We start from the raw sequence: 25,522 nt of genomic DNA, 5'->3' as shown, positions 1-25,522 counted from the left end.
ATTATACCCATATAACTGTGAGCGGAATTTGGACTGATATGCAAATAAATCAGGAAATCCTCTGTTTTTCCTTTAGATTTGCTATGGTGCTTCTAGGAGTGTGAATTAAGAAAAGGATCAGACGGTACATAGGAAGGAGGACAAATTGATACATACGGTAGCTGCTACCTTTTAGGCCTCACAGAAGAACAAGTTTTAGAGAAATATGCACTAATCAGATCTGTAAGTGCTACTTATTGTCAGAAAGGTTGTTGGATCAGTCCATGCATATAATTCCTTCACATATACTGCTGCTATAGTAAGTCATAATATTCACTGAGCTTTGCTAATTTTCTGTCAATTGTAGGAACTACAGATTTTAGCCATATTGGTCTCAGGCCTGCAGAAGTGCAGATGAAGGTTGTGAGAGCAGTTCTGAGTTACGTTCTGATCTTGATGAGCCTAACCTGGTCTACACTTAAAATATGATGCCATAGCTATTCTGCTATCGTTCCTGTAAGGTAGACATAACCTGAGGCTTTATTATTCATGAGGAAGGAAAGTGATGGAAAATGGTTTTGCAGACTTACGGGTCAGCAAGTACACTGTGCCTCGTATTCATCATGGCAATGAGAAATAATGTTTCATGGGAGCATTTAGCTATGTGAAGCTAGCCCTTACAGTAGCCTCTATTCTCTGTCACTTTTTCCTAAGCTTAGATCTTCAGCAGGTACTGAAAAAATAGAACTTCAAAGTGGCTGGAAGTAGAAAAATGGCTATCATTCACATCACTTATAAACACAGAATTGCACTTCAATTGCTGCACCCTGATTATGCTGTCTTTGCCTCAGCACACCCTCTTTCCTAACGATTCATCAGCTCCCACTCCTGTTCAATGATAGCATCAGACTTGTCTTTTTGAGCATTGCACATTTCTCAGTGTTAGGCGGAAATCTCATTCAACTCTAATGTTTTATCTGCCCCTCCTTCAGAGGTGCTCAGGGACCTTCATGAACAAGCATATGACAGAACCACAACAACCAAAATAAAATCCTAAAGACCTCATTCTTTGCAAATATTAATGTATGTTCACCAAATGTGTTGGTCTGGATGCACTAGCAAAATTCTTAGACTCAGTCAGATGAGAGAGCTGTTATTTAGGAACCCTTGGAATCTATAAAGCTTTAAAGGGTATCTGAAATATTTAAATGATTTGTATCTGTCCAAATAATGTCAAATTTTGTCTAACATTCTTTGTTATATATATTACAAGTAACAAACTCAAGTCAGCCTGCAGCTCATGCCATTATAAAGGATGAAAATCCACCAGGGATGAATTTGGCCCAGTGTTTTTCCTGTTTTTTCCTAGCTTGAGGAAAATGACTCCTCACCTTTGTACCTCAGCTTCCTCGTTTATAAGGAAACTGAAATACTTCCTCATCTATGTTTTGGGATGTTATAAGCCTAATGTATTGAAATATGGAAGGCACTTGGAGACTCTAGGATAGAAAGGGCAATAAAAAGCTCCAAATTATTATTTAGCACACATTTCTGCTAAAAGGAGTGTGTGTTCAAAATGAGTGAAAGAGCAACTAAAATACACTGATTTGCTTTTGAAAATTATCATAGGTTTTTTTTTTTGTTTTAATTGCTTCTTTGTGTTTTATGATATGGTAGCAAATCAACATGCACAAGAATATACCAGAATTCAGTTGTAGAATCTTGCAAAACTAAGTTTTCCTTGTCATAAAAATGTGTATGTGGATTACAGGTAATGCTGGGCAACATGATTTGTGCACGGTTTGACCTGGGGTGAAAAATATTAAAAGGTCCTTTGTACTTTTGGTAAAAGATTTTTTTTCTGTAAAAAATAACCCTAAAATAGAACCAAAATCCTCACCTGTTACTAATCTTCTCTTACTGTTGATCTGGCGCTGTAAATGTGCTGAAATCAACAAACTAAAAGCTTTGGACAAAACTTTCTGGAAGATCACAAAAGTCAAAAGATAATCTTTGACATTTTATTTACACTGAAAATTGTTCAGAGTTCAGACGGCTGAAAAAGCGAGATTAATAATAAAGTGTTTTGCTCTTTGTAGAGCTTCCAATAAGGTTCAGGATAAACAAAATTCAGTGAATTCAAATGAAATGAGAAACAGCATGTGGCTAGAAATGTTGTAATGATCGATGACTGAGTACACAGAGTGCTTGTATAGGAATATGGAATTTAACATAGTATCTCAGACCACTGCTCCATCAAGTCTAGTATCCTAATTCTGTCAGTCTCCAATTCCTAATGGATTAAGGGAGATAAAAATTCCCATTAATGACTTAGCCTATTTTGTAGTAATGTATATGGTGGGAAAAATCGTCCCTCCACCTCAGAGGTGATCAGCTCATTTACTGAAAGACAATATTTGATTGTGTTTGATGCAGCTGTGAGCAGAATTTGGCCACCTCTACTGTGTCTGCAATTCTGAGGTGGAACTTGGGCCTTATGGTTCCAATAGATGAGCAACAATTGGTATAAATCACTAACTGCATACACAGACATCACACATGCAGCACTGAATGGACTTGGAGCTCTAAATGCACAGCTGCATGTTAAGTTGTGATCTCAGCTAGTCAAAAAACCCCACCCTTTTGTACATAGGCAAATTTCTTACATTTAGTTGGAAGGTGTGATAGCCAGATATACAAGAAAAGTGATCAGGTAAAAAATATTTCCTTGGCTGGTGGAAAGCTGCTGTTCCACTGACTTCAGTGGAGCGAGGTTTACTTAAACCTAACTGAACATCTGGCTGTGCATGCCCATGCCATGTCTGTAGGGTTTTACCCAGACCAGTAAGGGGTTCTGTCACTGCCTGCCCTGTAGCCCTGAGTGCTTCGTGCTGTGCTGCTTTGGCTCAGAGTCCTGACACCAGCAGCCTGCTCATAACACAACTGCGTCAGCCTGACTTCCACCAGCCTAGTTACTCCTTGCAGGGTGACACCAAGAGCCCTTCTAGTCCTTAGTCTTCCCCAAACCATCTCCCCTGCAGTGTCTAGTCCCTCTCCCTGGATATTCCCAGAAGTTATCAAGTTCGTTGCCTCCAAAGAGACAGAGCCCCCCCCCCCCCCCAACCTGTTAGTTTGGTTCAGATTAATACACAGAACTGAAATGGGTTTGTAATAAAACAAAAATAAGTTTATTAACAAAGAACAGATATGTATGTGATTACAGGTAAGAATGAAAGCGATAGGAAAGGATACAAGTAAAAGAAAACACACTTTTGGTGATTAAAACTTAATTCTAGCAAGTTGAAATCTTTGCCTGAGCAGTTTCCCTACTTACGTCAAGTTATCCGCATCCCTAGTTCTATAGACTCAACTTTCACAGGCTCAAAAAGTGCCTACTATGTTGTCCACTCAGTAATGGATGACAAAATGGCTTTTTGCCTCTGTTTATATCTTTCCCAAGTTCTTGCTGTTGATTAAAAAAAAGCAGAAGGTAAGGTTCCAGTGACAGATACATTTTCCTGGGGGAAAGCAAATTGTTAAAGGCATTGTTACACTGGAGCAGCTAATAAGACAATTAGAATTGTTACAAGTTGCAAAAGTGCTAGGCTCAAGTGAATTTGATCCCAGTAGGGATCAAAGGAGAAGGTAGCAAGGGAGATAAGTAAAAATTCAAAGAAGCTTTTGGATGATTCATGGTTAGTGGACTGGTGAATTTGCTCAATTTAATCTTTGACATTATGGGATGGGAAGCTGCAAGACACAAGACAACAAAGAAGGCAAATAACAGTTTAAAGGTCAATGCTGTTAATTATTTCACTGCTGATCATCTGGGTAGAAACATCTGGCTAATTTACCTATCCTCATAATCCCAAAGCATTTCTCCAAATGTCATAATCACGAATTATATCTGATCCAGATGCCAAAACCTCCATTTTAACCCTTGATGGTTTTTGCAATGACTTACATGTTTTCAGTACAAAATTCCTCACTGCATCAACATTTAAAATTTAGGAACAGTGTAAAATTCATTGAATGTAATATGAAATTAAATAGCACAACCTGTGCTGCACTGGGTATATGACATTTTCATACACAATTCAATAAAATACTAATATATACATTTATCTAAACCCTGCTGCAGAGTTTTCAGGCATCTATATCAGAATGCCAGAGAATCCTGGCCCCCAGCCATGGAATTTAGGTCAAGTTTACCACAGAGTACTTGAGACTTTGCCTAGAGGTGCTGACTTCCTTTGTGAGAAGCTGATTATTAGAAGGAAACTCCAGCTTTGGGAAATCATAGAACACCCCATGATTCCGTGGAATCACAGTAAAACAGAAATCCTGTCTATAGAAAAATCAGTATAGCTGGAGAAGAAATATCTGTAGTTATGACAATAGTACATAACTACAATACTATAGTTATGACTCTGCATGTGACCATCAAAACCAGTTCTTTCCCTCGATTTTTATTTACTAACAGTATAATGAACTATGCTTTCTTCCTTTTCATGACATCACAGATCTGTAATTATTTGGATACTTCATTTGTTGAGAGCAATGGATCTGATGTCTGTAAGGGATGAAAGAGCTTTTTCAAGGTCAGATCTCTCAAGGTGCTGAGCATCTCCTGCATGGTCCTGTGGGAGCTGTGTGTTTGGCTGCATATGTGAAGTTAGGAGTGAGAGTTGATTATTTGTTCGAGTCAAGCAAAGTATTGTCTGCCTGACTGTAAACGAACTGGAGCCCTCAAACTAGCCCTTTATAGAGGGCGATCGGTATACTCATATATTGTGTCAGGGAAATTCCATGGCCTGTTTTATGCAGGAGGTCACACTAGATAATCAGAGTGGTCCTTTCTATCCTTAGAGTCTATGAATCTATGAAAATCTGTACTGAGCTGGGTGTGCAATATTATTCCCTCATATCATAATATATGCAATTGTGCCTGTAACAGTGATTGGCTAATATCAGATTATAACGGAGGCTTCAAATTTGGACATAAGGATTTACATATTTCATTATTGTAGAAATAAGTGTATTTGCATGAGCCTTTGGGCCATATTCTGCACTTGATCCACATGTGCACATTCCATTGAAGTCAGTGGGAGATCACTGTAAAGACTGAGGCCAATATATAGTCACTAATTTGTTACATACACTTTGTTCCATATTTTCTATGGAGGAGCAGCCTGCCGGAGTATGTATTGCCCAGAAAATTGCTTGGGCTAGGTGATTTTTATGGGTATAGCTTTCAACAAGTTAATGTTCTGCTTCCAACACCAGCCCAAGTTCTTTCCTCTACATTATCTATATGTGCCAGCCTACACGGGGGAATAGGCCTAGGGCATAATTTGGAGCCTGTCATATCAAGATAAAAGCTTACTAAATCTAACTATGACTGACCGTACAAAAGGAACGATAGAAAAGAACTTTAGCTGGAGAAAACCATCATGACTCCATTGGAGTCATTGTCAATTTACATCAGTTGAACATCTGGCCATACAATAGGGAAAAAGCAATCAACACAACCAGCAGATCTATTGAGCCCTGAAGCAGGACTCGTTTTAGAAGAAGATATATGGAAAGTTCAATATAATCTGTTTTGTTCAATCCTTACTTTGAGATACTGTCAAAGAGATATACAGTAACAGCAGACTGCATTTTTTCTTGCAATGGCCTTAATAAATATATTTGTTGAAGAAAAATAGGTACAAAGAGAAGACATGCATGACTGATATTGAAGAAAAACCTAGTTTGTGCTCGAGACAGTCTATAAATTGTTCAGAGACTGCTCATCAATGGGAAAATCTGACCCCTGAAAAGCTGCCAGGTTTGTGAGTCCCATGATGAGCTGCTGAATCAGTGTTGGTTGTGCAAGTTCTTATACTCCCAGTTTTCCCAATATGTTAAAATATTATTGCCCTTTCTTTCATGTCTTTGCTTCCATTTGTATGTGGTCTTCAGTTTGCCAATATAACTACCAAATTCTAGAGGGAAATACCCGATTTGTATAAATGAGTGGAGTCATTTTTGTATGTAAATAGTACAAAAATGTGTGTTAAGATTACTAAACTCTTTCTGTAGATTCTAGCCCTTAAGGCTCAGTCCTGCTCTCAATGAAGTCAGCAATAAAATTCCTATTGGCTTTAAACTCATTGGGGCCCTTAATCTAGTTACAGAGAAATACAGCTGTTATAGATTTCCTACATAAAACTGTGGACTTGATTTTTCTCTTGTAGTCATGGTTGTTTTCTTCAGCCTTGTATGAAATCTTCTTCGTGCTTTTCTTTTGTGAAAACTTAGATTTGTATGTCAAAGTCTCTCTCTTTTTCTTGAGAAGCCAAGATTTAGAAGGCAGGTGCAGTAACTAAATAGATTAGACCGGTACACCTATTCCTTACCACACTTGAGTTGCAGTATTTGAATATTTTGATATATATACTGAACAAATGAGAAAAAGAATAATCTATAATTGAGTCAGGTATCACTCTTTCAGAACTTTTCATCTCTTTTTATGTGTTAACGTATAAATAATTTTAATTTTCCTTTTTGAAGGAAAGAATTCTAGTTAAAATATGTTTTGTGAAGTCTTAAAACAGTTATGGATTTCCTTGAATTGTGATATCAGTTACACTCTTAGTCACATGGTTCTCAGTCACATTACAAACCTGTTAACTTCGATGAGGTAGCACTAATATGACAAAGAGAAGAAGTTGGACTCTCTATTTTGTTTAATGATCTTGTATATTTTTATTCATATACACATAAATATCTATAAAGATTACTGTTTTAGTGAATTTACAGTATTGAATACAGTATCACACAAGTAACCCTGACCTAATCCACAACATGTAATTTGGTAGTGTAATAAGGGAGAAACAGTGGCTCCATACTACAGATGGCCACCATGCTCACTTTGAGCTACGAAGGAAACCAAAATCTTGACTGCATTGCAATAACTTCCATTATGCTAAAAACTATTCATTAGCAGACTTCTTCACTGTAGTCTATGCATCTCTGTCAGAATAAGGACACTCTTAAACCCATAACATGCTAATGATTTTCATGAATTTAGATTTCAGAGTGAGTTGATTATGCAAATAATGGCACAGCCTGGTCTACAGTAAATGACCCATGCAATTCAAATGAGAATCCAGGGTTTGATCTCAAACCCACAAAAGTCAGTGGAAAGATTCCCATTCACCTCAGTGGGCCTTGGATTCCGCCCATGAAGAATTCTATAATATGTGGTAGCTGCTATTCCCATTGGCTTTTTCAGTTCTATTTTATTCTTTACTAAATCTTTAGTCATTCTGATTCATTTAATTAAGTACTGTAAGGTTAATGAGACTACTAAATAAGTATTTATTAATGTTTGGAAGAGAGAAAGAAACATGCTTCCTTTTTTAATAATAATATCTTGTGTCCTTTATATAATTTGATTGTAACATTTCCTAGGTTAAATCTTTGTCATGTTTTTTAAATACATGTATAAGTTTGATTGATACATTATATGTAAGGCAAAGCAAGAACGTGGTAAAAACATTTTATTGAAGGTTTTGCAGATAATATCAGTGAAGATAGTGTGTTTTAAAACTTTGGTCCTCCATTGAAAACTATGTTAATTCCCTAATAATGGATTCTGGCTGAAAAAAGATAAAATTGCCAGGATTAAAATGTTAAGAGGTACATGCATTAAGGATAAAAGAAAAACACTTGAGACAATCTTCTAAAGTACGCTTGGAGACAAATGGCTTTTTTATTTTGCAGTGAAGTCAAATTTGGCGTCTGCTCCACATGCATTACAAGCATGTTCTGGGAAATGTGTTTTGAAATATTAATATATTTTTCTTGAAAAAATGAATGATTTACCAGCATGACTTTTTTTCATTTTGGACTTGTTTTGAGAAAAGTATGTGTTTCATAAAGTGCAAAGGCATTATGAGCCATAAATTCAGAGTGAATTAATGAACTGAACGCTTTTTAGGTCACACTCTTTGTAAATTAGATGGTCTGACTTAGGCTGTTAGTGGCTTCTGCACAGTTCTTTATTTGAACACATTGTGGAACATGTTGTAATTACAGTTCAGCAGATTCTTCAAATATTATTAAAAATAAAAAACACACAACACTTTTAAAATCCTATTAATCAATAATCCTTACTCAGAATTTTTCAGAAGCAATTTCATATGCATCAGCCTTTACTTTGTGAAATTGCAGATAGAGATTTGCTGGGACATTCAATATTATACTTTTGTACCACATTGGAATAATAGAATATTTTGGTCCATTTCTGGTCTTGGTGCAGTAAAACATTCAAATGTTTAGTTTGAAAGTATATATATAAAGGACTGGATCATATTACATCATTCACTTGTACAGTATATTAGTTGTTGTATTTCATTGGACTAATATCACAATGTGCATTGTCTAATGTAACTTTATTCCTGCATCTTTCTGATTGTTTGTTTGACATATTTGTCTTGAGAGAGCCAAATAATTAAACAGTTTGAGTAATAGATATGTGTGTTGTACATATATATTTAATAAATATACATACATACATGCACAGATAAGTAAATAATTCATAAGAATACATTTATCTGAAACATTTCACTCCTTTTTCCATTTGTCAATTTCTCTGTTAGCACACCATTATTTTCTCAGATTTATTCATTATGCAGAATTATTTGGTGAAAAATCTCTGCAAATAGTCCTTGGTCTCGTAGGTTGTTTCTGAGCAATGCTTGTTAGTTTTGATTGGCTTCAAAAGCCACGTGGTATGTGTTCTGTTTCCTGTTTTAACATATTCTTATCATCACATTTGTAGTGCAGATAGGCTTTTGGGGTAAAATCTTTGCCCCTCTTGTGCCAGTGAGGGTTTTGCCATTGATTCCAATGAGCCAAGTGTCCACCCTTGGAGCCTTAAAATTCCACTTGTCCTGTTGGGAACATAGGAAGTGTGTTTTTAAGCAAACAATGATATTCTATGGCATTCACCCTGAAGGGAAGATATTTCCTTGGAGGATAGTTTTCCTCCTCATTGGAAAAGTTGTTTGGTTAGGAGTCTATCATACATTGTACTTAGGACAAATACTTCAGTATTTTAAAAACATTTCAGAGTTTTCAATATTTATTCATTGATAATATTTTGATACCCACTCTGGCTGTTATGCCAGTTGACCAATCTATTGTAAATCCAACTGTATGGATAGCGGAAGAGAATAATTAGTATTAATACTTTCTTATACCTTTAAAAGTATATCTGTATTAGTGAGATATGATATCCTCATCTATTCCACATACTTAACTAAACCTAAATGCTCTTTTATGTTTTTTGCAAGACTCTGCATTTTGACTCAGTCCTATTGAAGTTCATAATAAATCCTGCCTTTTAAATATCATGTCAATATACACAGTCTTTTGCTTTTTAGGGAAGATTTATTATAATTGCTTTTGATTCCATTTTAGTACAAAAATTGCTCTTTGCAATGGAATGTAAGTCACTTCTACCTGAATTAGCCAAAATCTGTTAATTTGAAAATTCAAACCAATTTTCAGCTCCAGGTGGTGCTATGGCTTCTGGAAATCACATGGGAGCAGAGATGCTTCATTGCTGGCACTCTAGCAGTATGCTAGCATGTTGAGCTACTGCGCCAGATGAAATACTGCCTTAAGGTAACACTCCAAAAGACAGTTTTATCATGGTCTAACGTTAAGGTAATATAAATTCAGCAGTAGAATATTAATAGAGTAGTGGCTTAGGTCCAGAACATATGCTTCAGAAGTAAAATCCTTGGGAAGGGAACAGAGGATCCTGGAGGACAGGAGGCAGAAGGGCAAGGATCACAGCTTTCAAAATCTGAGGATAACTGTGATCTGTCAAGAAAAAAAGCACTGCCCTTTATGATTTGGCTACCTCTCCATAGACAACTCCTTGCCTCCAGGAAATATCTGTGCTGCCGCTAGCTTTTCTACTTGTATAGTACCTGAGATGGGAGCAGTCATGGACCAAGTGCTAGATGCTATAAATTACTTTCACATGGTTGTCCAGGAGGTTTCGAGGGAGGGCATGTGACATACAATGTCTGCCTCTGAAAAACTGTCAGACAACGTGCTAGATACACCAGGTGACTTAGGCGTTGCAGTGCTGAGGAAGTGCAGGAGTTGTACTTGCTACATAACACTGGATTGGGGAGAAAGTTTTAACAAGAGGGTCACTCAAAACATTTACTGCCTCTGGAGACAATACAGTAGACCCTTGTTATAACGCCTTTTGCAATAGCGAACCTTGGGCTATAGTGAATGTGATCCCTGGATCCGACCTCCAGCCCCACCGCCTGTGCTGGGGGTCTGAGAAGTCCTCCAGCCCCAGGGCTGTAGCAGGGCTGATATGTCCTCTGGCCTGGGGTCAAGGCTGGGGAACAGTGCTCCTCCAGCCCCAGTGGTGGGGATGCAGAGAGCGCATCCAGCCCCGGGGCTGCCGAAGAAGCTGACAGCGCTCCTCTGGCCCCAGGGCTGCAGCAGGGAGAGGGAGCTCCTTCAGTACCAGGCCCATGATGAGCGGGCAGAGAGCTCCTCCATCCCTGGGGCCACAGCGGGGGACAGAGAGTTCCTTCAACACTGGGGCCGAAATGGGGAGAGAGAGCTGTCTTCTCCGGTTGCAGCCTTGGGGCCGGACGAACTCTCTGCCCCCCCTCATGGCCCTGGGGCTGGAGCAGTGCTGTCTCATCTCCTGGCCGTGGAGCTAGAGAAGCTCGCTGTGGCCTAGGGCCAAAGGAGTGCTGTCAGCTCCCGCCACAGCCCTGGGGCCAGAGGAGCTCCCCCCCTTCGCTACACTGGATCCCTGGCTATACTGAACAATTGGCTTGGATCCCCAGGGGTTCCTTATTGCAAGGGTGTACTGTACATGTGACATCTCCCTCCCCAAATCCTTCATTTCCATACTATCTCCCCTTCAAACCCATCAACTGTATCGCTCACCCACCCCAGTTGGTCAGTCTTTCCACCCCATCCCTCCCAGCTGAACATTGTTCTCCCTCGCCAGCACCTCATAGAGTTTCTCACTTGTTGTTCTGTGGCCTTTACTCATGGGATGGCTGATTGAGTGGAAAGTGGGTCCCCCAAATGGTGGGATGGCTTTTTTTTTTTTATAGTCACTTTGTACAGTTGTAAATGATTGCACAAGCAGAACACAGTGGGGAATCAGGTGTATTAAGCCAAATTCTGCTATCTTTACACCAATGTGATCAAGAGTAGTTCCACTGAAGTAATTACTCCTGGTCTGAGTCATTCACTTTTATTTCATGAATTACTTTAAAAATAAACACTCTTGAAATGGAAATACCCACATCACCCTGCATTACTGCTACAGAACTCAGTTTACTCCAGCCTGCCACAGAGCTCTCTTATCCTTGCCACAACAATTAGCTTTGTTCATAAGACTATAATAATGAAAGCCAAGAAAATCTTCATTGTGCCAAGCAACCAACAGAGCTAAGTAACAGCTGGAGGAAACCCAACACAATAATAATGCTACTGAGAGAAGGGGAAATGTGACAGAATATACTATCCATTTGGTTCTTAAGAAACCCCCGGATGGCTTTGTACAGTTTCCCAAATAGGACCAGACCCCATAACCCAGTTTTCGTACCCAATCTGTATGGTAGGAAACAAGACCTGCAGGGATGAAGGGGGAGATGTGCAAAGGCACAGGTAGCAGTTAGGTGTTCCCAGTGACTTTCAATAGGAGGTGAGTGCTTAACTCCTATTTGTTCTTTTGGGCATCTTCCTCTACACACTGAGTGAACCAGTGCTCCTGGGGTTTATCTCAGCTACAGGGCCCAGCTGCCAGATGTAAAAAAAGGAATTTGTAGGTTGGTGAGTGGAGTGAAAGGGCTGATGTTGTATGTTGTCTTTCTACTTGTACTCTGGAGAATAAAAAGAGCCCTTAAAAACAGAGTCCTCAAAAAAAGGGAAAAAAGAACTTAGTTTAGATTATTTCCTTGGTGAACTGTCCACAGTTGTGGGTGAGAAATTGAGAAATTGACAAACTTGAGATTTTCCTCTGGGCTGCAGCCTGGAACCTGACTTTCTCCGGAATGCTGTGTCTCTACACACACACCTAGATTGACATCCTGGCCCCACTGAAGTCACTGGCAAAATTCCCATTGACTTAAATGAGGCCATGATTTCATTCCCTGATTTCTCTTAAAAAAAAAAAAAAGAAAAAAAAAGAAACTCTTAAACTGACATATAATATCATTTAATTTTGTTTGTTTGCTGTACATTGAGGAAAATGATCTCTCCCTACTTTAAATGAATTCTGATGACAGCAGGTCTTAAGGATTCAAGAGTCTCTTCTTTGAAGCTCATAGTGGCAGCATTCATCCTTACTGCTCCTCTAATCTATTTCATGTCACTTCCATGGTTGTGGCTAATGCAGTCATGGCACTTGTGAGACTGATTGCTATAAGCATGACAAAAGCCTTTATGTTTTTGAGGCTCCTGAGAACCTCCCCAAGTCCTGAACATCAGAACAAAAACCTAATGTTTAGTAGGTTTGGGAGAAGGCAGGTCCACCTGGGACACGAAGAAAGATTAAAGTTTAATGAGTTGGTAGGAGAAGGGTGGCGTTGAATTTCTTGCTTTTAATACAAATAAGTCATTTTCATCAGTACACCATGCTCTTGTGGGGGAGTAAGGGGAAAGAGGTGTGTTCTGTTCACATGGAAGAGTACTTGCAAGATTTCTTGGATTTACAGAGAGGAGTGGGTTTGTAATTGTTTAGAGTTTACAGTCAATTGTTATGGAACACTTTAAAGAGAAAAGGTTTAAATATGAAATGTGTGTCCACTTAATTACTGTTGTAATTGTGGTATAGCCCCAGCCTATTTTGCTGTACTGTATTTAAAAATAGATGCCAATAAAATACCTAAGTCTATTACAATTGAACTAATAACCTCAACTAAAACAAAGTTGGAAAACTTCAATTTTAATACACTTGTGTTGGTAGGTGATAGACTTATGTTACAACTATGTGGGAACTGAACAGTTTAACATAAAAATATTGCCTTAGAAGGAGTATTGACTTCATTATATCTTGTTTGATTTTGATTCTGCTTATCTCCTCTGCAGGCAACTGGGAAGGAAATTAGAAATGTTACAGTACAGAGAAATAAGATTACCACAATTGGAGGTGGAGCATTTTCCTCACTGGGAATTAAAGAACATTTTGTTTGAATAAATCTCTTTTTCATCCATTATATTTAACCACTTACAAGGAAATATTTATTTCATTGTGTGCTTTTACTGGAGTAAAGGATGCAGAAATGGGCTTTGAACAATATATTTGAACAAGTATTTTTGTTTAAGAGGCAGGTCAAAATACAATTCAGTTACACCAGTGTGACCAGAAGGGACCATTGTGATCATCTAGTCTGACTTCCTGCATGGCACAGTCCATAGAACTTCTCCCAGTGATTCCTGCACATAGCCTGATACCTTGCAGTTGAACTACAGCCTATCTTTTAGAAAAAAGATTAACTCTTGATTTAAAGTCTCCAAGTAGCGGGGAACTTACTAGAAACTTGGCCAATGGTTAATTCCTCTCTGTTAAGAAGTCATCTAGTATCAAATATCTTCTCCATGCATCAGTAGGCATCAATTGTGATCAAGACACCTCTTAACCTTCTCTTTGATATATTCCATATATTCAGCTCCTTAAGTCTCTCATTGTAAGTCATGTGTTTCCATGGGCGGCTCGTGAACTGCTGATTTGGAGAAGCTAGCCCCAGCCCCGCCTCTTCTGCCCCCATCTCTTGTCAGAGCCCCATGGCTCCGCCCCAGGCAGCCCGGGCCCAGTGCCGGAGTGCCACAGACCAGTGTTGGACAGCCCTAGTGCCTCCAGAGCCCATGCCCCAGCACTGCCCCTCCCCGCCCCAACCCACCCTGGTTCCAGGTTGGCCAGCCCGTGCCACAGCACCACCCTGCCCCAGCGCCAGCCTGCACCCCACCTCTGCTGGCCCAGCCTGCCCCAGCACTGAGCCCAGCCTGGCCCTGGGCTGCCGGTCTGCCCCAGGCCCCGGAGCACCCTCAGCCCCTGGAGAGCTGCCAACCTAAGCGCTCCCAGCCTCCAGAGCACCGCACCGCAGCACTGATCTACCCCTCCCCCATTGCTGGAATGTCGGCCTGGCTTACCTCAGCGCCAACCCACCCTGGCCCCAGGCTGGCGAGCCTGCCCGCCCCCAGCACCACAGTGCCAGCCCCAGCACTGCGATGCCCTCCCTTTCTCTGGCTGGGCAGCTACCTGCACCCCAGCAGCCACCACTTTAGTAGAGAGGCAGCTGATTGAGAGTACCGCCGCTGCCAGGTCCACGCCAGCAGGATGCAGCAGGAGGGGGTGGAACGTGAGCGGGGCCATGCCTGGCTGTCAGGGAAGACAGAGCCTTCCCTGGCCTTATGTACCCAGTGCCCATGTGTGTTTCAGACCATGAATTACTCTTATAGCAATTTTTGAACCCCACTTTTATTATTTCACCTCCTTTTTAAACTGTGAGCACCAGAATTCTACACAGTATCCCAGTAATGGTCTCACTAATGCCATATATAGAGGTTATACCACTTCTCTACTTCCACTCAATATTTCTTTGCTTATGCATCAGAGGATTGCATTAGCTCCTTTAGCCACTGCATTGCACTGGGAGGTCATGTTCAGTTGTTTAACAACAAAGAAATCTCAGTCCTTTTCAAAGACAGTGCTTTCCAGTTGATAGTCCCCCCCCCCCCCCCATCCTGTGAGTACAGCCTACTGAAGTCAATGGAGTTACTCCAGATTTACAGAGGTGTAACTGATTTGGCCTACTTGACTTATCCTAGTGTAAAATTGTTAGAAGTGAGATCAGAGGGTCCAATTGTGCCCTGAACAGCCTTGCTGAAGGAGAGCCTCTTTGTCTCATCCTGCATGGGAAGGCAAGCCAGCTGCTCCTATGGTAGTTTCCCCCTCTTCCTCTCATAGGGTGTTCCATGGGATGAGGCATCTACTTGGCTGAAGATAGGAAGTAGGAGAGCTGGGAAAGCAAGGGTAGAGCTGGGAGTGAGGGGGAAGCACATTGTCCCACCACTGGCCCTGTGGAGTTTCCTAGAGAAAGTTAATACAGCCATAGCTGTATTATCTTTCCACCCTTTCCACTGGGCAGTCCCCTGGATGGTGCCAGCAATGGCAGGCCTGTTAGATCCAAAGCCCATTGGAAATATTCAATATATATTCAAAATTCAAAAAGCCAATTATTCCCATTGGAGTCAATGGGAATCTTTCCATTGATTTCACTGGCCCCTGGATCAGGCCCTTCTGGCTTTTTGCTGTACCTTTGGACAATCTGCAGGATTTGTGGGTGTGCCCCCTCAATCCTGTTCCATAGGGGCCAAACCCCACCTAACTGAAGAAACAACTGAGAAGTTTGCCTCTCTGTTCACTTCCCCCTATGGGAGGAGGCAATGGGGCACAGAATCAGGCCCTATATATGGATGGCTGTATTATTTATCATTATCATACATTTTGTATTGCAACTTGAAACTTAAAATTAATTTCAAAAGCAAAAACTTTCAAATGGAAATTATTCAGATAAACAACACAAGAAGAGACCTGTGTTAATGGCAAGCATCTATTAGTTTTATTGCTTTAGATTAATTTGGTATTAAGATTTTTTTAATATCCTTTCCAATTATTTTCTTACAAATCACTGTTAAAATAGAACAGTTTTAGTATCAAATTTAGAAAGCCAGATTCTCAACTGGGTATCAGTGAAACTATGCTAATTCATACCAGCTTAAGGGCTGGTTCACAGTTTTTAATACTGTTCCAGAGAAAGAAATGTTGGTTGAAAAAGGGAGGCTCCTATAGTACAATTATATCTGCATATAGATATATAGGAAAAATGAATACATCATCCTTTGACAAAATTTTCTAGTTAGAAATAACACTTCCTATATACCACATGTTGTGTTTCCCACTCTCATTTTTATTGCAAGATGTGCAGTAAAGCAAGGTTTATTTCTTTTTTGTGGCTTCATATCCCTCTTCAATGCTGCCCATTATGATGTCAGAAACAGGATTAGAATTCTGAGTGGGGAACAAATTATACAAGGAGCTGCACAGTGGGCAAATCCTGTGCACTGTGCATGAAGGGAAGTGAAAATATGTTAGAAGAAAAAACTGAAATGTCAGACATAGCCTTAATATTGATAAATTAATTAATTTCTGAGGAAGAATAGTGCTTTCTTGGTATTTTCCATGAGACATCAGCAGGTCTTTAAATTATTCTTAAATCCTAAACAAATCATGTAATAATTAATGCCCATTTTTTATCTGTGAAACATAGAATAAAGTGGTAAAATAATTAGAGAAGACCTAGCTATGGTTGTAAATTATATACAGTCGGCTAGATTCTGTTCTTAGCTACCTTAGCTACACTGGTAAACCTGGAATAATCCCATGAAAGCTAGTTGCCCAGATTATCAGATGTTGCAAATTGGCATAGCTCCATTGACTTCATCAGAGCTCTGCCAATGTACATCAGATGAGGATCTGACTAAGCGTGTGAAGTCAATGGATTTATTCTGGATTTATACTAGTGTTGCTGAGAACAGAATGTGGCTCAATATCTTAAATTGCAAGTAAGATTGTTCATAGCAGGATTTTGAGGGCTTTTGTACCATGAAATAACAGTTGTGATATATACAGGCCCAGATGGTGCCCACCCCAGAGCAGGTGCACAAAGGAAAAAGAGGGCACAAGGAGTTTCTCTTGCCTTTGGGCCCTACATGTGGAGACTAAGCCCAATGAGAGTCCTTGCACTCGGAGAGTGGCAGAGCAATGAAGAGCTACTGATCTGGCTCAGACTGGGCTACCAGACAACAAGGTAATTGGCTAGTGATCTGGTTCCTTGCAAGGCCTGTCTGTTCTCATTCTTCCTTGTGGAGACCACAAGTCTTTGCTGCTCCCCCTGCATCTGTAGCCTTTTTGCAATGGTAGAGAAAATTGGGTTCAAGTGCTGCCGTCAAGCCAAGGAGGTGATGCTGTACAGCAAGTCATCAGGGAATGTACAAAGGCACCCACCCCCAGTAACTAGTGGGAGTGGCTCCTCAGGGTTCAAGTTTCCACTTCAGCCTAGCAGAGCTGCTCTTTGAGGCAAAGGGTCCCCTCAGTGTGTGTGTGTGAATGTGGGTGAATATGACTGACTGGGTGGGAGTGGTGAATCTGGCTGAGTGATTTGTTTGACTATAGTGGGCCTGATTCTTCTCCTTTACACCAGTGTAGCTCCGTCGACTTCAGTGCAAATGTGAGGAAAATCAGGCCTGAAAATATATATAGATATGGCACCGATTATGTATATGGTTCTGTGCAATAGACACCGTAATTGTGCCAGAGAAGTAAGAAAGTCCTGGCAGAAGATACTCCACTCTAAACTACATATTGAAGCAAGGATGTGAAGAGAGAGTTTGCCAAACATGGGGTGAAGTTTATCCCCATTCTTTATATAGATATTGGTAGAACAACTTTGATAAGGATGACAGTTGGTCCAGGCTCACATAGCATGATTTTGTTTTCCAAAAGAATACATTTGATTGCACAAATGAAAAGTCCTTAAGGAGAATATCTTTGGATGGAGTTTTAACTACGTCTTCAGTTTTCTCCTCCATTCCCCCCTTCTCGGCCTACAAAGAATGTAATATTTTTCTACTCTGCTGTAAAGTACTGTCTGAGCTGCTTGGACCTTCCTACCGAACCTGCTAGCCTTTGCAACTCCTTGCCCAGCTCCTAACATAGCTTGTACAAAATGGATAGAGATGAGGTGAGACCATGGCCCAGAGCTTACTAGATATGGAGTGTAGTGTATACTGCACCATCAAAGCGTGGCATAGAGGCTGCAGCTTCCAGGAGAGGCCATTATGCTTATTTGATGCCCAGTGCCCCTGAAAGTCTGATTGTGGCGCTGCATGTCTGCACTACCAATATTGTATAAGTGTGGCTTAATGCCACGATTTAGGCCACTGTGTATTGATGTGAAGATAAATGTAAAGGCTTATGTGAAAAAAATAATCTATATGAGCCAAATTCAGACTTGAGTGAGGTAAGTGAGTATACCTCCAATGATGTTAGTGGTGTTGGACTTGTTTTCTTCTTGTCTAAATAACACCCTATGGCTATATCAACATGACAACTCTAAATCTAGTGGAGATTAGAATGGTTCTATAGATTTATATAAAGTTATAGAAGTTTGCAGTACTTGCTAGTTATGATGTTGCCAAGAATAATACTTAACACATGCTTTATAGACATAAAGTAATTAATCCTCACAGCATCTCTGTAAGTCAAGCAACATTTATCTGCATTTTATTGATGGGGAAATGTAGGCAGAGAGGTTAAGGTCCCTTTATGCAAGATGCTGAGCATCTTCAGTATAGTGCTAAATGCTCTCAACTCTCATGGACTTCCCTGGAAGTTTAGAGTGCTCCGCACTTCCCAGGAAACATTTTGTGTCTTGTATGATTGGACTTGTTTTGTGTTTGGCCTAAGATAGCAGTGTAATAGTCTCCATACCAGTATCTGTTGCAATATAACAACACTAGCAAAACTAACCTAACATAGAAGACCCTTGAAATATCTTACCTGCCCACATAGAACACATTTTCTTTTTCACCAAGCTGTTCATATAAAAAATCTTTAACTTAAAATCCCGAATGCAGATGTTGAAATTACCCTGACAGACACAGGTTGATGGGGGAAAGAAAGAGAGAGTTCTTAAACAGTTTGCTATTCCATGTTTTTGGTAGTATATGTTCCATACTGTTTTGTTCATGGGCAGTATTCAACACTTTTGATGCAACTTTTATTTTAAAACATCAAAATAGGTTTATGCCAGTTTAATAGACTACTGTTTTAAAAGGTTATTTATGCAATTTAATGTTTAGGGCCAGATCATTGGCTGGCATAAATCAGTGTAGCTTTATTGCCTTCAACAGTACTACACTAATTTACACTAACTGAGAAGCTGGACCTTAGTATAAAGCAAAGTCATATATTCAGAGAATTCCATCTAACTTTAATAGGTTCAGAGCTTGCTTGCAAGTTGATTTATTGTAACTACATATATCTCAAGCTAAGTAGAGCAGGAATCTCAGAATATCAAGTTATCACAGTATTAGTATCTTGTGTACATCTGTACTACAAAGAAGTAGACTAAAGGTATAATACAATTTTAGTAACTCATTTAGTTTTTGTTTAATTTGCTTTTTTATTATACTTAACAGGAAGGAAACAATATTTGCACTGAAAGGAATTAGACTGTTAAACAGAATTCTTTATAGAATATTTTTAACAAACAAAAGATCATTATAAATTACAAGAGAAGGTAGGGAAAATATTTTATGGAACAGGAGGTTTTCCATTTTCTCAGTGGTTCTTATATAATTTGTGGATCTTGCTTTTTTTTTTTTTAATTTACACTTAGCATCCTCCTATTCATGCTCATTTTTTTTCATTATTTTATTTTCCTAAATGCATGTCATAGATATTATGCACCAATTGCACTTTCATGGCAAACTGAAGTTACAGGCACAGAGTTTTTACAGTCTGAGTTGATGTTTGTATGTATGGGGAAGATGGTTTACTGTAATTTAAGATGAACAGTTTGTCAGGTCTTTTCTCTGCTTATATGGGCATAGAACTTCCATTAAAATTAATGAGTTTACAACTATGCATTCAGACAGGACTAAACCCCTAAATATTAGATAGATGTTCATAAAGGTTATTCTCAAATAGTGGCAACCCATACATTGTAGTTTTAAGTATATTCATCTCATGTGCCGGTATAAAGCAGTTTATAAAACAACACAACAATACTTATTTGTATACAATATAATTCTTATGAGATTTTTACTGTTGTGTAGCATATTAATTTATAGAGAATGTGATTATGAAAGTTTAATTAATCTGGGGTAGATCATGAGCTGAACTATTAAAAGACCCTATTGAGCCTTATTTTTTACCTCAGTAGAGTTGTTCCTTATTTGCACTAGATCAAAATCTGGACCAGTTGTGTCTCTTAATAGTCACTTAAAAGTTAATTCCATCCAGAAGACTCTCACTGTTAAACAACTGTTAAACATTATAACTGTCAAGTGGTTGTAATGGAATTGGGTCAAATCCTGCAGTCCCCACTCATTCCTTACTCTATAGCAAGGGCTCGTGGCACCCAGGGCAAATCATAGACAGGGAGAGCTCCAGTAATCCCACTTTTCCGTTTTTTCTCTTCTCCCAATTTAGGCTCTCCCATTGTCTCTTTGTTACTCCTCAGCTCTTACTTCCTCTCATCAACTTTGTTGCCCCTCCTTTCCTCTGTGCATCTTGCCCTCACAGTCTTCTCCTCTCTCCTCTGATATCTTCATACCTTCTCCCATCCTCTCCCAATCAGAATCATAATGGGCGGCAGAGAAATACTCCCCTAAGCTTCCTCTCCAAGGGAAGAGCTTGAGGGATGTGGAGGTAGGTCTTCCCAATCAGGTCAGCTTGCTGCGCCTGCTCATTAATTCCAACTCTCCTCTCCAGCTGACCATCTGGGAGTCAATCCAAGCCCTCCGTCTCCACACATGCTTTGGGGAAGCCCTCTGTTGAGTGCTGCCTGGTCCCCCAATCAGTGTCAGGCCTGTGACAAAATGTCCAGTTGTTGCTGGCTGGTGGCAGGCAATAATGAGGCACAAATTCCATTGATTTCATCAGATTGCAGGATCTGGCCTATTAGGCATGAATCTGTAAACACAGTATAAAAGTAATTTGATGTTTAAAAAATCACAGTGTATTTGTGGGCACTGTGCCTTTTAATGATTCTGCCAAGCCAAAAATCAGGATTAATGTTAAGACTTGTCTGATGTCAGTTAATAATAGGACCTGATCCTGCAGTTCTTGCTCATTCCACCAGCTTCACTGGCAGTTTTGCCATATTTGTTTGCACGATTTGGCCCCTTGACTAGAGTGAGAAATTTGACTGAGTAAAGACTTCAGGATTAGGTGTGTTGCCTGTTTTAAATGTTTCCCGGCATATTATAAAACCAAAATTAGCTAGTTAAATCTGTTTAAAATATTCTGCTTTATAAGGCCAGTATGAAAAATTCAAATTTGGAAAACAGGGGAAAATAAAATTAAAATTCCTATCACAAGTTACTCAGCAGTTTTTAATTATTTAGTAACGAAAGCCCTATGAGAAGACTTTCTGATTAAGTAAGTAGAACATGCCTCACAAAGAGCTGCGAAAGACCCTTTTCAGTTTCTTCACTGAGGAAATGGAATTATTTTGTTTCATATCACGAATATTGTGTTGAATAGAAGAAACACTGCTTCCCTGGTGCTTTTGTTTTCCCCTTCGGATGGTAGCAATGGAGCACTTGCATGTTGTGTTGATGCCTTGCATGATGAAGACATGCAATGGCAAGTTCCAGTCTGCATGCTGCTTAATGAATGTTTCCTTTTCTCTCCTTCCCTGTTATGTGCTTTCAGAAGACAACTATGTGGAAGGTGGGTGCTTTCTACCTTATTTTCCTAAGCTCTTATTTTTCCCTTCTGCTTAGTGTTTTTTCCTTGTGTTTAGTGTTATAATGGTACACATATCATTAAACACGGTAAGTTGCCTTTTTTTTCCCTATGAGGATTTTCAGGTTGATTGAATCAGTGTGATTTTTTTCCATATAAAACATAGAACAAATCCAAATTCTGATTTGGTATACTGTGCAAATACAGAGTAACTCCACTGAACAATGGAGTTACTCAGGATTTATAACTGTGTGACTGAGATCCAAAGTGTGAATTGCCCTCCAAAATCACCCATCAGGTTTTACAGAAATCTCGAGTGTTCTGTGTGAAAAATGATACAAGATAATATTCGTCTGGTCAGTGTGGAGCATAATTCCTCCTCATCATAAAGAGTTTAATGCATGTTAAAGATATATTTTAATTATTTAGGAACATAGAAAGCTCTTTTCTTCTTTATATTACATATATCAGTTATTGTATTATCCTTTTTAATGCTTTAGAAAAAAGTATGATTTGTCAAAGTTTCCAACAGAAACAACTCTACCTTTTCATGCTGGGAAAATAAAAGGTGTGTGTTTAGTAATAACGTTGGTATTTAATAAAGTCCCCTTAAAGAAAGTAAGACACAGGGCAATGGAAACTAAAGCACAATGGCCATCTAGCCAGAACATTGGTAAGTATATCTGTTAGCTGGTAGAAATGTGTATGTATGTGTATCATAGTATTTAAAGGTACGGTATGTTAATACATTGTTCGATAGCTCAACTTTTGTTGGCAGTCAGTATTGTCATCTCATTATAAACCAATGTTTTCAAGTGCTTTTTACATATAGTAACTGTAAAAATATTCTGTCTGGGCTCAATCTTTGCATACTAGGTTCATGTCCAAAACTATTTATTTTTAAAATAGTTTGGTTTGTTTTTAAGTTAAAGCACCGACATTACAGACATTCATTTTCTTTCAATACACTTTTAAACTACTTTTAAAATCAGCAATTTTTTAAGGATTCTTGGTATGCAAAGTGACTGCTCCAGTGTGGATTTGTGGCATAATGTCCCTGCAATGCAATCTATGTATGTAGTAAGCCATCGTAGTGATCTGATCCATACAGGGTTCAAGATACTATGGCCCTCTGTATCTGTCCATGTTGTCCATCAAATGTATGGCAAGGTGCTCAGAGATTCATCAGGTCTGGATACTTTGGGCATTTTTGTAAAAACATATGATGCGAGTGGAAGAAACATAACAATTCAAGAAAAAATTGTATCAAGCTTTGAATCATAAAAAGTATCCACTGAGATTGTGACAACTTCTCTCTCTCTCTCTCCCCCTCTCTCTAAGAGCAGTATTAGAATCCTTCTTTTTTTCTTAATGAAATGGATATTAAATAAAAATTCATTACAATAACATTTGTATTGGCATTCAGATTGAAAAAACATGGAAGTCCAGAAATAAGGGCCCAATCCTATAGCTGAACCATACATGAAACTCACTGAAGTCAATGGAGAGTTCCAGATGTGGATCTGGATTATTATGCCTAGGTGATGGAAAAGTACAGTTTTTATTTATGCACATTAATGCAAGTTAAAGTCAAAATAACAGACTTAATCCATAACTTTACTCTTAACATAGCTTTGGATGTGTTTACATCCTTCGGGTTGCAGTACACAGAGGCTACACACATAGACATAGACCTTTCTCAGTTTTTATATTGTGCCAATTGCCATGATATGTGAGCACCTTACAAAATTATTAGGTGTATATAAATACACAGATATATTCAGTGTTAATCAATTGAGACAGATTTATCCCTGATATAAAATGATGAAATTCCCTTAATATTACTAAAGTTGTACTAAGACTGAAAATGTTCATGGAAGTTTTACTGTGATCTAAATTCACTTAGGTTGTACTCTGCATGTGACTTACTCACCAAATTATGAAAATGTACTTTCTTTCATAACACCTTCCCCTGACTCATTCTGCATATTTTATATGTATTTTTCTGGTGCCCAGCTCAAAATGAAGACAGAAGCAACCACTTAAAAATGCATTTCTGGTGGGCATTTTATTCCTAATTCACAAAGAAAAGGCTTTTACCATTTTGTTTGTAAACTTGTGGTGCACAAGTAATTATTTTGAAGCTATGCCTATAAGTGATGACCTGTTTGATTACCATGTTTTATTGGACTCCATTACAATGTTCTCTGTTTTGTAGTGACTCTAGTTTTGAAAACCTAACAGTGATTGTTGTAATAAGCAGATTTACCTGTATTATTTTAACCATGCTGCAGATTGTAAAAGCAATATAATAACAATACTTAGCTCTTCTGTAGCCTTTTTCATCCATAGATCTCAAAAAGCTTTACATATTAAGGAAATTATCATTATCCCCAGTTAGCAAGTAAGTATAAATAATTTTACTGCTTGATACAATATTCACACATACAGTAAAATGGAAATTTAACAAAATACAATTAGTCTTTAGGAGAATAAAGAGGCCATAAATAGGACTGCATTTTCCAATTTGTCAGTGGTGGTTCTGTTTGAGCTGGGTATGTTTGTTTTGGTGTCACCTGCTTTTTAAAATTTAAACAGCACAGTAAGTGACTTAAAATTCAGGGAAGTTCTAGGGGACCTTCTGTCATTTATATTTATTTAAATTACATGGGAATATTTTATTAGGGACTGACAATGAGACAACCTATTTTAAATCATATTAGTAAAGATATTAAATATGAAGACAGTGGTAAAGCTATTTGTGGTTGGCTTTTTGTTTGTTTTTTGTCACTAGTTGGCCTATTTATATCAATGGAAATTTTGCCATGAAATTAGGATTTTGTCCAAAAAGCACTAGGATAAAAGGCCCTATTGCTTTCTCCACAAGAGCAGGGTAAGGGCTTTTTTTCACATCCTGCAGTTGAAGGGACCCAGGTAGATGTGGGTAGCTTCTGGAATGTCAAACTTCACTCCAGAATGGAAAAGGTATAGCAACACTGGCCTGGTTTTTCTTCCTTCCCTGCTGCAGAATGCAGCTGTGGCAGGATCAAGAGTCCGGGATTTCTTATTACACTTGGCAGTACTGTACAGAAGACAAGGATTTAAACCTAGATCTGAGCTGGTGGGGAAGTGGTAGTCCCATAGTTCGACATTCCAAAGATATTAGAACAGTGACATTTCACTAAGTGAAGTAAAGCTTAACCAGAGATCTGTATACACCAGAAATTTTGGCAAGTCTCCCACAGCTGCAATATGATTCGAGCAGACAGGGCACAACATGGCGGTAGAAACATGTATGTCTTATTTACCTACTACCATTGCTAACACCAGTTGTGGCACAGTAGTGTAAGCAATGCTTATGGGTCATATTCTGCATTCATTTACACTGATGTGAATCCAAAATAACTCTGACTTCAGTTTAGCCTAGTGTAACTGAGAACAGAATGTGGTTGTAAAGAGAGTGTCAATTTAGGTATTTGAGTCCACTAAACAGAGTTTCACTTTAACAAATTTCACTCTAAGAAGGCGCACATATTAAAACTGGTATTTCAGCAAGACTTTCAATTTGGAAACCATTGTTCATTTAATGGGAACATTGCTTGTGATTTAAGTTGGCATGTCTTGAATTCTTCAAATAGTAATATGGATTTATTATAGTCAGAAGTATCTGCTTTGAACTTCCCCAGTCCTGTTATACAACTCACTCGTGCACCTAATTTTCTTTGTGAATTAGAAGTAGCAGGAAATCTCTAGGAAGTCTGCTTTCCAGTAAAAACCAGCATAATCTATTGTACACCTTCTTTGTGTGAATCAAGCGTAATAATTGCAAACATGAAAATAATATACTGTATTTTCTATAGTTATCGAAGAGAACATTTATGTGAATAATGAATACATTTAAAAATGAGTCCCAGCAAAGCCAATTTTATGAAGAATCTCTGTTTTAAAAATTAG

The 25,522-nt window shown here is 38.8% G+C and overlaps 1 protein-coding gene across 5 annotated transcripts in view; it reads left to right on the top strand.

Moving 5' to 3' along the window:
• LOC137164328 (neurexin-1-like) overlaps positions 1 to 25,522 on the top strand; it is a 250,070-nt gene that overhangs the window by 71,829 nt on the left and 152,719 nt on the right. For 2 of the 5 annotated variants that reach the window (XM_067565130.1, XM_067565126.1), the window contains exon 3: positions 21,536 to 21,553. The exons of 2 other annotated variants lie outside the window; for them this stretch is intronic. In XM_067565130.1, coding sequence (XP_067421231.1) covers positions 21,536 to 21,553 — 18 coding nt within the window. Of the gene's footprint in view, positions 1 to 13,119; positions 13,248 to 21,535; positions 21,554 to 25,522 lie in introns of those variants that run through there. One more of the 5 variants, XM_067565135.1, reaches the window with a different exon arrangement.

This window comes from Emydura macquarii, unplaced genomic scaffold (assembly GCF_026122565.2).
Source record: "Emydura macquarii macquarii isolate MOO-44397 ecotype Brisbane River unplaced genomic scaffold, CSIRO-AGI_Emac_v2 contig_2676, whole genome shotgun sequence".
NCBI lineage: Eukaryota > Metazoa > Chordata > Testudines > Chelidae > Emydura > Emydura macquarii.
This window is presented reverse-complemented; position numbering and strand designations above follow the sequence as displayed.